This window comes from Cryptomeria japonica, chromosome 8 (genome assembly GCF_030272615.1).
Source record: "Cryptomeria japonica chromosome 8, Sugi_1.0, whole genome shotgun sequence".
In the NCBI taxonomy this organism is placed as follows: domain Eukaryota; kingdom Viridiplantae; phylum Streptophyta; class Pinopsida; order Cupressales; family Cupressaceae; genus Cryptomeria; species Cryptomeria japonica.
Window position 1 is genome coordinate 117,827,989 of NC_081412.1, and position 12,319 is coordinate 117,840,307.

The window sequence follows — 12,319 nt, forward strand, 5'->3', positions numbered from 1 at the left end:
CAAATCAAGTTTCATATCAAACATCAAAACCCATAACACAAGCACCATATCAAGCATTCATATCAAAAGATCCCTATCAACAATCAAAGACCCATATCGAGAAATCACATCAAAGACCCATAACACAAACAAACTAAAAAATCCATATCAGGCATCATACTGCAAGACTCATATCAGGAACCATATCAAAAATAAAAAATTAGAACTCATATTGGACATCCAATTCAATGGTAAGGAAAAAATCCAAGATCCAAATCAAAAGAAAATCAAGATCATCATTCAATCAATCAGCTTGGTACTTCAACAACAAAAAGCAATTTCCCAATCTATCAAAAAATCGCACATCAGCACAGTAGACACAAAATTGGCTAAACACCCATCCTGAAGCACTTGGCAAATACCTAGCTACCCCCCAATTATCTTCCTTCATCTATTTTTCCCCCGCACCGCCACCTTTCCACTCCTTTCTAGCTATTTTTCTACTCATGCGCTAAGAAAACCCTCCCATGCGCTACGCTGCCACCTATGCACTAGCTAAACTCGGCTACGCGCTAAAAACTTTACCCTATGCGCTACCACAATTACCCTTTGCGCTAACCTGTGAACCCTATGCGCTAGATTACCCTACGTGCTACCCTGTTCTCCACATGCGCTACCCTAAACTTGCGAGGCGCTACCCAACAACTCCTAGATGCTACCCTAGTTCACAAACCCTATGCGCTAGCTGTTTTATCATATGCGCTAAGCAACAGACGTGACGCGCTAAACCGTGAGAATTCGACACAAATAATTAAAAATGTGACCAAAATTGACAAAACAAAAACAAAAAGAGGCAAAATTTAGATGACTTACAAGTGGACCATACATGGCGGGCCTCTGGTATCAACGAACGCGTTCGAATCGGTGCGAAGCATAGGGAATCGACATCTTGTCACTCTCCAAATGTCACTCTCACCAAAATTCAAAAGGTGCAAATGATACAAATGAAATCACTTTTTACCTTTTTATAAGGTAAAAGTAAATTAGGGTTAGTAGGTGGGGCATGTATTTTGCTCGTTCTCTTGCTTTTAACCCTAGCAAACATCATTATCAGGAGATGAATCAATTGGCACACATTAAACACAGACAAAATTTAAAAATGCAATCAAATCTAAAACGATTATCAACTCAACAAAAAATTTCAAACTTTTTTTGATTCATCTCTCGAAGGGGCATTATCAATATCATTTATCAAATCTCGGGCACGACATCGACATCTCGACACACGACATCACACCAATCAAATTTTGGCAACACATCAGATTTTTCTTTGAATTAACATGTGCACACACGTCACTTCAAAGAGGGGCAAAATGTAGACGTATAAAAATGACCACTTTCCTAAGTGAATATTTAATATTTATTTTACTCTCATTCCTCTATTTAATTAAATCATTCACACATCTATTTGATTAAATAAGTTATTCAATTTATTGAATTAAATTCACTTAGGCCTTTCATATCATTTGATTGAATAAATCACGTTATTTAATTAAATCCCCTTTCTACTCTTTTTAATTAAATTTACATTTAATTAAATTGTTCACTTCAAATAAATAAATTTAATTTATTTAAAACCCCCACTTGCAACCACAATTGAAATAAAGCAATTTATTTTAATTAAATTACCCTCCACCCACTTGCATTTTCCTACATCTCCCACTTGCCTCTCTAAACCCCCTTCTAGATTCTTCTAATCCCTTCTAAAATTAGCCTAACCCATCTACTAAATATTGTCACATTCCTAAGCAAAGGGAAGTCACTTCTCAAACCTTCAAAGTCTTTGAAAACCATTAAAGGCTTTATGTCTTCAACAAGTTAACCCTCAAAGTCTTCCTAACCATTAATGGTTAACTCAACCTTCTTGCATGATTAGAGACTTTCTCTCTAACTCAGCCTTCATCTAACCCAAGGGTCTCATCAAGCATTCATTGCTTTGACCATGGTTATCCCTTTAACCCTTGCACAAGAGTTTACCCCTTGGGTAAAAGCTTTGTCCAATGGATAACCCTAACCTAACCTTAACCCTTACCTCCTAAGGTAACCATGAGGTCTTCTCAAGCATTTAATGCTTCTTACATCTCCTCTCAAGCAGTCTTATGTTGACAATTGTCACCATTTCATTGGTGACAATTGTAAACATGGATTGATAACTTTCAATCCTGACCCTTGATAGGATCATCCAATCTTGACCCTTCATTGCCCTATTTTCCCTATAAGTAGATCCCTCATTTCTCCATTTTCATATCCAAGTCTTTAGCATCACACTTATAGGCATTTTATTAAGCATTTAATCCCTCTTTGAATAGAAATAATCTAATAAACATTTTAGAAGCATTTCTATCATCATAAATAATCATATTAAGCTAGTATATCATGTTAGGATAGTTCTTTTGCTAATCTTTTCATCTTATCATCATATACATGCTAGTTTAATTCATATTTGTTAATATCATGCATATTTAGGATTTCATTCATGTTAGATTGATCAAAGCATCCCTCATTCTCATGATTGTCATCCCTAAGTCACTTTGCTTAGTGATCTGAGAGCAAAGGCATTGGCTTGAGGGGTCTTGTGAGATAGAGAACAATGGAACATCCCTTGGGAACCCTTGGGAAGTTGAGCTATTCCATATAGCTCCATAACTTGTACCAAGAGTCCCATTGGTGTGTGGACAAGTCCCGAATACGCATTTTCCGTTTCATTGCACCACTTTTCCCGCACACAGATATCACCAATAGACTTAATATCTTCTCGCATCCAAAACACCATATCACCCAAAATGAATGTCTAAGCCCATATAGCAACCCATACATTCACGTCCTTAGTACATACTTATTTAGCCAACCAGGATAATGTAATATGCCTAACAATAGGCTTTAGATCCTATGCCTCATACTATCAATGAAATCACCTAGCCATAAGTGTCCAAAATCACCCATAATTGTAACAAAACCTAGCCAAGGCCTCACCAAAGATGCATGGCAACTACTTAAACTCAAAATTATTTGGAATATGATTTGGTGCTGAGAATGATTCTAGCCATCTCTATGATTGTATAGTTCCTATATTTAATTACTCCATTTTGTTGAGTAGTATAACATGCAATCTTATGCCTTTGCATATCATTTTTTTGGGAAAAATTAATATAAAATTTTTGTGAAGTGAATTTTCTCCATTATTATGTATGCACTGTCTTCAAGGGACAACACATTCTTTTTTACATTAGCTTTAGATTGTAAAACTATCATTTTTTTTTTTAAATTTTCTAATTCAATAAAATATACCCAAATTTACAATTGTCATCAACAAAAATAAGAAAATACTCATTTTTTTTTTGTCGGTAATAAGATTATTTTATTAATAGATCCGGGATTGAAATTGGCCCGAACCAGTGGTGGCTACAATTAGGGAGCCACCTCCCCAGGAACACCTCCACCCTCCAGTGGAGGGGCAATACAAACACTCCCAACCAAACCCTTCTTACCTTTCTTCTGTTTCACCTCAATCCATCCATCCGCTTGAGCATTCTCCAGTAACTTTAGATTTTGGATCCCAACATAATCCACTTTTTGAATAGCATGGTGCCCCTCCCTAAAACCTACAAAACAATCTCCTTGAGAACCAGACCCATCCTCCAACTTCTATTCAGCCACGACTTCATCCTCCATCTTCTGCTCGGATGCACAACTAGCCTGTGTAGAGCTACCATCCAAAAGAGAATCTCCATTATTTGCACACCCCAAACCACCGACTGCCCTTTGCAAATTAATTGTTGGGTCCAAACCCTTATCACTGGAAAGATCCCCCCCATTTTGAGGGGGGGGGGGGGGGACGGATTGCCTACCACCTTATCCACCATATAAAATTTTGGAGTAACCTCTTTCCACCAAGATGCTGAACGCTTCACCCTAAGCCTAGTGCAAGAATCAACAGTATGCCCAGTCTTAAAACATCGCTTACATCTGCAAGGAATCCCTTCATAATCTACAGACTGAAGCCAACTCCCTTTGGAAGATGTAATAGAAATTTCAAAAGGGAGGCCCATGGTAACATCCACCACAACCAACAGACGAGCGAAAGTAGTGTGCAACAGATTTAAAGAGTCTTCATCCGCCATTAAAAACGTACCTAAGGAGTTCCCGACAGCTTCAAAACATGAGTCAAACCAATACTGCATTGGAAGGTTTGGAAGTCTGATCCAAAGAGGAGTCCGATCGAAGGACTCCGATTTAGGGTTGAAAGCTGGATGCCATGGTTTCAACATCAACACGTGTTTGTCCTCCCAACTCCAATGACCACTGCCAAGGACTTTATTTCTGTCTGCCACACTTTGGAAAACCACAACGAAAAAGCCACGCGCATGTGGGTACATCTGAACATAATCCTCCACCAAGGGTTCGCAATTAACTGAGATCCATTTGTGTAAATCACCAAGACTCAGCCATCTGCCTACGAAACGCCCAATAAGCCCTAACTCTGAAAAAACCACTTCATTATGTTCAACTTCCTTCTCAACCTCCTCCGACAGAATAACATAAGTAGATTTTGCTGTGGGGACCAAAGTCGTAGCAGCACAGGTCGGGTTACCCATTCCATGGGACACACCGCCCGACGGAAGATGGGAATCCCTTTGGATCAATGCCCTCCCAACGCTTCCCCCCTCCCACCTGACATTCTCAACAATGGGCCAAGAGCGGGTTGGAAAACCAGAACCCTGTCGAAAGTCATCATCCTGAGTAACTAAAGGAAGTTGGTTTTGCACCACCGCAGAACCACCAGTAGCCTTCACACCCAGTAGGGTTCGAGACCCACCTCCCTTCACCACAATCGCCCAGCTTTAGGCCGCTCGACTAGGGGAAGAAGAAACCCTAGCCCACAGAGCGACTCAACACGACATCGCGCCCAATGCAAACTTGGTGTGGAGAAAATACTCATTCTTGTTGAGTGAAAGGTTTTGCATTAGACCATAGACATTAAACGTGTATTAATTCAAGAGACACTTTTTCTCTCTAAGTTTATTCTATTAGAATAAAATTTTGATATTTGTTATCAATAATACAACTTCACAATGTTTGATCATTTTATTTAATAGATATTAATCCTTTCACCATCTTTTTTATGATAATGTGAAAAACACACAAACCTTAATAAAACTTTTTAAAAAAACTTTCAAAACAAATATTAATAAATCTCTCAATTTTACAAATTATTAAAAATAAATTAATTCTAAACTAAAATGACATCTATCTTAAATTCATGTATATAATCCTTAATACATTTCTCTTTAAGGACACTAAACATGTTTTGTTGGACAGATGAATTAAGGCATCTGTAGCAGTGTTCTATCCGTTACAGCATGCGCTGCCCTGACAATTCAAGGTAAATTTGAAAAAAAAAAAGAAAAGAAAAGAAAAGAAAACATTCTTATAAGGGCAAATTCTGAGGATTTGCTCCTGTGAATCACTGGAATGGCGGCTCAGGGCTTGACGATGTCTTCTGCAAGTGCTCTGAAAGGCTTGTACTATCGTGAGGCTGATTTCAACATTTCTACAGCAAAGTTTATTCCTGGTCTGCGAAAGAAAGCTCCGGAGAATCAGATTAAATACAGCTCCATATCTTCAAAACGATATTCACCAAATCATTTGAAGGCGAATGCTGTCGGCATCGCTGCGTCGCCTCTAGTTTCCTCCATTCCACAGGTTTTTTGTTTGCATTATTTTTGATCCAAGATTTACGCATTTTATTTTTGTAAGTTTATTTTTGTTTGAAATTCCCGAAACTTTTGTTTTAGATGTGAAGACCAATAAGGAGAGGTCCTTTTAAAAGACATGTCCGGTACCCAGCTTCCCAGCCCTACGTTGACTATAGGGTAGGTTAGACTGCAGTGTACTCCTGACTGTGCTTAGATTAAATGGCACGAAGACCTTACATCTCTTTAAATTCAAACTTTTTTTACCTCCATTAATGCACTTTATTTTCATTCTGACCACTCTGTTGCGCAATAACTGAGGAGAATCTCTTCCGGCCTATGCATTAATAAATAATGAAGCTACGTGAGGAGTGGTTATGAAATAGAAGTATGGGCAGCTATGCAGAAAAAAAAAAAAATCTCCACGTTTGCAAGATATCGGTTCCAGAATGTGAATGGACAAAGTCAAGTGCAGATTGAAAACTGTGGTTTAAGGAGGTATCAATTATTGGCATGCTTATTTGCAGAATGAGTAAGATTGGGAAAGGTACGTATTGGCCCAATAATATGTGTGGGCCCCATAGAGTAAGAGGAGCATTGTGGCTGTAGGGTGCATCGTTGGAGAGTTGCGACTCAAAATGAAAGAAAGGTGAGAGAATTGGCATGGTGAGAGGCTGCGCTGTATGAGAGAGGAGGCAACGACTAAAGGAAGGGTTGAAACCTTGATGTGGTGCGAGTTAGCTGCATAGTACGGCATAGAAGCGGCTAGTGAGGCCTGTGAAGCCCGTGAGAGGGCAGAAGTAAATGAATGTATGGAGGGGAAATTATGCAGAGTTTGGAGCTGTGTGAGTTGTGCTGAGGGATGAGAGGCCGATGTGAAGGCCATTTTGTGTTCCTTTCCTATTTTGTAATTGGGGAATTCAGTTTGAAGAGCAGAGAGTTTCCGTGTTAGAGTTTGAAGTTTGTAGGCAAGAGGGGTGTTGTGCCCTGCATCACGTCCCCAAACTTAGGCCCTTGGTCCCCCATCCTAAAAACCCATCTCCACGTCCCCCTGTCCCCCTGTCCGGAAACTCCATGGAACTATGATAATCCCAAACAGGTTCTCGAGGGGACTAGGTCATCCTCTCTATTATGTATATTTTTAATCGGTGAATTGTGGGTAGGGTCCACTCCTGTTGTAATGATAGATAAACTAAAAAGAGAGAAATCCATTAAATGAGAAATTAGAAAACCTGACAATAATAGCCAAAAAAAACCTAATTTGGACTAATTTAAGGCCAACAAGAATTTGCCAACCAAAGTCGAACCTGAACCTTTTTTTTGTCCTATAATCCAATCACTCTTGTTTGTGGGTTCACGATCAATCATAGTGGAATTTGAATAAATCCAAATAGATTCTTGAGGGGAGTGGGTCGTCCTCTCCATTGTTTCTGAGTTATGACCAGTAGCATGGGTGATGTCTTTAAAGGTGTTTTCTGCCATCAAATATTCACCTGCATCACCAACTACAGAACTAGAAATAGCTTGTCCATCTTGCCGCAAGGGAGAGGAAGACACCTTTTGAGCCGAGATTGAAACAACCTAATTATGGTGTGGCTTTACCTTATGCCATCAAGTCGCATTCTTGCACTGCTGGTTTTGAAGAATTGGAACTCTTTCTTGAGCATCGTGCTGCAAAATACCCATGTTTGAAAAATCTTTGATGCTTGAAGAGGATGTTGACATAATCAAGGACTTGAGACCAGCATTGACTATTCTTCTTTAGCAAAATTTATAAGAAATTTAGGGAGCACAATTATAAAATAAATAATTAGAAGCATACAAGACACACAACTTATTCTATTTTCTTCACTCTACAGATCATATAGGACAATACATTTGTATAGGAAGGAGTCTTCCTAAAATTTCTCTATTGTAGTTCTACCTAATTCTTGAATTAGTGAGTTGTTAAAACAAACTCTTAACAAATAACACAATGAGCGCTAACAAATTTTCCAACATTCCCCCCCTTAATGCGAACATGGTGAAAACTTTCATGCTTTCAACTGCAATATGTACAACTCTTGTGGCTCATGATCCTGATTCAAGTGAAAGGCACCTCTAATCAACCTTTCGTGGTTTTTACATAGGTTTACAATAGACCTGGACATGAATAGGAACACATTTATCTGTTCACCTCATGGTATTCCGGATTACCATTAACCATTTCAAGATCCATGAACTGCATTACACTAGTGCTTTTGTTTACGACAATAATTTACATCGAGAGGTTATATAAGGAATTAACACACATGAATAAAAGTAATCACTGTTATTGATCATGCTACTTGATCTCCAACAACATAGGAAATAGTCATTGCCACTAGAGATGGAATATTGGTGTTATATTCCCCCCAATGATGTGAAATTTCCAATTATTAGAAACATAGAAAATAGAAATGCACATCACAATAGAAAACAAAATGCCACCAAAGCTGGTAAGTGGCCCTTTTGTTGGTGATAGATGAGAATTGAATTGAATTGAATGTTTTTAATAACATCCATGAGGCCAAACAGCCTATGGGACCCATGGATAGCTAGCAAAGAAGGCATGCAAAGCCCGAACAAATCCAAACTGTTAAACCTCTTTCTCCTTCTCCTTCTGCATCTTGGATCTTCTGCTGTGTAACTTGATTAGGAAATCTACAACTTTTGGTATCTTTTCTTCGTCCAATAGACTACTTAAGGCGTTCACATTTAGTGTCTCAACATACTTACTCCGGATGTCACTGTAGGCTAGGCACTCCATGATGTAATGCCATTCAGTCTCCACCACCCCTTGCGTACAATATCTACACCTTCTATCTTCCCTTTCCTCTTTGGATATCGTCCATCTCCCGGTTTCACATCTAAGTTGATGTGAGCTAGTCCTTATTTGAGCAATTAGCATTTTTGCCTTCCACTTTATGTCCATTCCTATGTAGTTCAAGATCAAGAGCTCAATGAAAAGTACAAAATAGAGAGACAAAATATTGATAGGAATAAACTGTATTCTATCAAGATGAAAATACTGATCAACTGGATCATCAAAAATTACATACAATGTAGATGAGCCTGCTTATAAAGGCAAGGCTAAGAGACAAGAGAGCACACAATGATGCCATGTGGCTCAATGAGTTGCAAGGGTAGGTATGGGTAGGTAGAAGAAATAGTAAAATATTCCACATGAGGTGGATCACCCATCGAAGGTGGAATTATCACTCCACAATAAGTGGATATGATAAAGTAACAACAAGATCACACCATAAAAGGTGGAAATTTTCCTACATACACACTCCCAATGTAACACATCTCCCTAAGTGTCTCATATGCAAACTACTATGATATGCATGTACCTAAGTAAACTTAAGTGTAGTGTAATTATATCCAATATGAATAAATAATTACACCAACAAGGACGTTGACTGTCCTTCCTCTATTGCCTCCTACCTCCAAGTTTGAATTATTTAAAACACATATTCTTCATCACTAGGACAAGATAGCTTTTCATCATTGTCATATTCTTTCCAATTTGGTTTCTTCAACCAAGGAAGCACATTGATCTAGTTTATCATCTAGTAGATCTTGTGCCCTCTTCTTACAATTCAAAATTATATGTCCCATTTCATTACAATAGAAGTATTATATTTTTCCTTTTGAAGGAATATACTTGGATTTGTACTTGCCTTTTCTTGCTTTGTTATGTACAATTAAGACTTCTTTAGATTATGAGTGTTCACTATGGTCAAGTAGAGTAGAGATTACTCCTTCAAGGCTAATGTTTGCCTTGTTTAATGTAAACACCATACTAGACATATTCTTAGGCAAACTATTCAAAAGTATTTCTTTGGCATTGTCATCCTTTACTTTCTCATTAATGCTAGCTAACTGCTTTAATAGGGAGAGAAACTTACATTTATGATCTGCTATTTTTGTACTTGTATCCATCTTCAATCCATACAATCTTTGTTTCAATGTCATCTTGGCACTCTTTAGATCCAAAAAGCTTGTTTAATGACTCCCTAATCTCTTTTACAGACTTTGTGAAATCCACATGGTGTAAGTATGCTTTTGACAAGCTAAGGCCAATAGTTCCCAATGCTTTTTGATTTTTGATGTTTCACTTAACAAGTTCATTTGCATCAGTGGGTGAGATTAAGTTTGACAACATCCTATAGATCTATTTCTATCAAATGTAACTGCATTTGTATTTTCCATGTATGAAAATCTCTACCTTCGAATTTTTGATTGAAATTCAATATATCCATGACTACCCCGCAAATTTATTTAAAAAAGAAAAGCACTTGAACATACTACCTCTCGCAATTGCTCTTCCCTCTGGCACCAATGCTTCTTGAAACGTGAGAGATTACACTCCATTGCACACTAGAATTTTCCACACTTTTGTAGAAGACCCAAGTGGATTGGCCAATGACTATGTATTGCTGCCCTCAGCAAAGCAAAATGGACTTAGTGCAGAAAAAGGTAGGCAAGGCAAAAACAATGGGGGTGATAGCCTACATAGGCAACCTTGATGGCTTCATAGAAAAGCTAGAGTGGCTTTGGGGGAATGTGGAAATGTATGTGGGCCTTGCTGTCTTTCAACAAGCTCACATAATATTCTTTGGGGATTACTGTGACAAAGGGCCCCAAATGGCTAAGGTCATCGATTTTCTCGCCTCCCTCCCCTCGCAACATCCCTTGGTGATTTATACGAGCTCCTTTGGTATTGTTTGATGTTGAAGCTCCTCCCTTGTCGTAATTTGGAAGAGGATTTTTGAAGGCTTCATAGTTACCATTCGTTTTGTGACCATCCACTGTTAAATCGCCCCTGTTGATCATGTCCTGAACTATGTTCTTTAGCCTTATGCAATCATTTGTGTTATGTCCTTTGTTTCGATGAAAATCACAATAATGTGAGTCATTCCACCAAGGTGGTTTGACATGGGGTTCAAAATTGCTTGTGGCTGGCAATGTGATGATCTTATTTGCCAAGAGTTCTTGAAACGCTGATTCTAAGGTTTGTCCTAATGGCGTGTAGATGCGTCGAAATGGGAAAGTATTGGTGTTGCCTCTCTGGTTTGTGTTGTTCCCTTGGTTAATGTTGTTGCCTTGGTTAGTGGTGTTGCCTTGATGATTTTTGTTGGTGTTTGATGTTGAAGCTCCTTGATTGGTATTTCGCGGATAAGTGTTAGTGCCTTGATTACCACTTTTTTGATCATTATGGGATGGTGGGTTGCCTGATAAAGTCAACACTGGTTGTTTAGACTTCACATTTTTGGCATCAACTACCCCATCATTAACAATTTTTTTGTTGGCAAACATGATTTCACCTTTTTTGCCTTTCTTCACCTTTTGCTTGCCCCCTTTTTTTTGGTTCTCACTTGGTTTGAGTATGAAAATAATGAGGAGCAGGAGGGATGTTGGTTGATCTTGGGCTTTGAACAAATCCACATCTAGGGTAGACGGTGAGCTGATAATATCGGTGACCACTTCAATGTCAAGACAAGGATGGATTACCAAGGTTTAATCTGCTACGTAGGTCCAATGTTCAAGTCCTATGGATTGCCTCATGGACACCCAAATCTGATACATTTTGTTTCAGAGAAGCACAAGAAATTTTCGCAATATTTTGTTTGGGTATACTCAAGAAGTTGATAAGGAATCAGATTGCTATACTTGTTCTTATCCTATACTCATCTACACTTTGATACCATATAAGAAATTTAGAATTATAAAAGCAAATAATCAAAAGCATACAACACATGAAACTTATTCAGTTTTCTTCATTCTACAAATCATTCAGGACAACACATTTATATAGGAAGGAGTCTTTCTAAAAATTCTCCCTTGTAGTTGTACATAATTCTTGAATTAGTGAGTTTTTAAAACAACTCTTGACAAATAACATAATGAGCACTGACAAATTCCCCAACAAAATTGACTTTGGAAGTACCTTATTAAAATTCATCTCGATGCAAATTTTGGAAAAAGTAGTAGGGGGTTGGTCTTTGGTGTCATTAGAGGCATGCAAAGATTTACCAAATGTATTACCAATTGCCTTCTCCCTTGAATCTCTCTAAAATTGTAATGGAATGTAAGGGACGCTAAGGTGTCTCAATGCAATTTGATTGGCAAAAACACTTGAATTTGTATCAAAATCAGCCTCTAGAATGTGTTCGGTCCATTTCACAAAATTATCTAACTTGAAGAGCAAGCCAATAGTGGAGCACCCCTACATGTCTTCCAAATTCATGGCTGGCCACTTCTTTCTTGCATCCTAGAATTTGTTGCATCAAAATGCTCATATGGAGAGACCTTCAATAGAGATTTCGCGACCACTAGAACATCTTTGGAGGATCTAAGGGTAGATTGGTGCTTGAGTTTTGCAATGAAGAGCCTCGAGAATGATATTTGCTCGAAAAATCAAAGTGTTGTCACTTGAGTTGTGGTTGCCACACACAATAGAGATTTGAGCATTAAAGATAGAGCATGGTCTTCCATTGAGAATAGATTGCTGCCACTGCAAATGGTAGAGCTAGCGGTGGATTTGGGACCAGCATGCAATA

General features: G+C 38.3%; 2 protein-coding genes across 7 annotated transcripts in view; one reads left to right on the forward strand and one right to left on the reverse strand.

Moving 5' to 3' along the window:
- Positions 1-3,447: 3,447 nt before the first annotated feature.
- Positions 3,448-4,634, reverse strand: LOC131857545 (uncharacterized). The gene is made up of 2 exons (XM_059210218.1): positions 3,891-4,634; positions 3,448-3,579 (listed from the first exon to the last, which is right to left on the reverse strand). Exons 1-2 carry the CDS (start codon positions 4,632-4,634, stop codon positions 3,448-3,450), a joined length of 876 nt encoding a protein of 291 aa, XP_059066201.1.
- A 709-nt stretch (positions 4,635-5,343) lies between these two features.
- Positions 5,344-12,319, forward strand: part of LOC131031265 (anthranilate phosphoribosyltransferase, chloroplastic) — a 209,881-nt gene continuing 202,905 nt past the window's right edge. For 3 of the 6 annotated variants that reach the window (XM_057962326.2, XM_057962327.2, XM_057962329.2), the window contains exon 1: positions 5,345-5,742. In XM_057962326.2, the coding sequence (XP_057818309.2) occupies positions 5,512-5,742 (231 nt within the window). In that variant the 5' untranslated portion in view covers positions 5,345-5,511. Of the gene's footprint in view, positions 5,743-12,319 lie in introns of all 6 variants that reach the window. The other 3 variants (XM_059209573.1, XM_057962332.2, XM_057962328.2) reach the window with 3 other exon arrangements.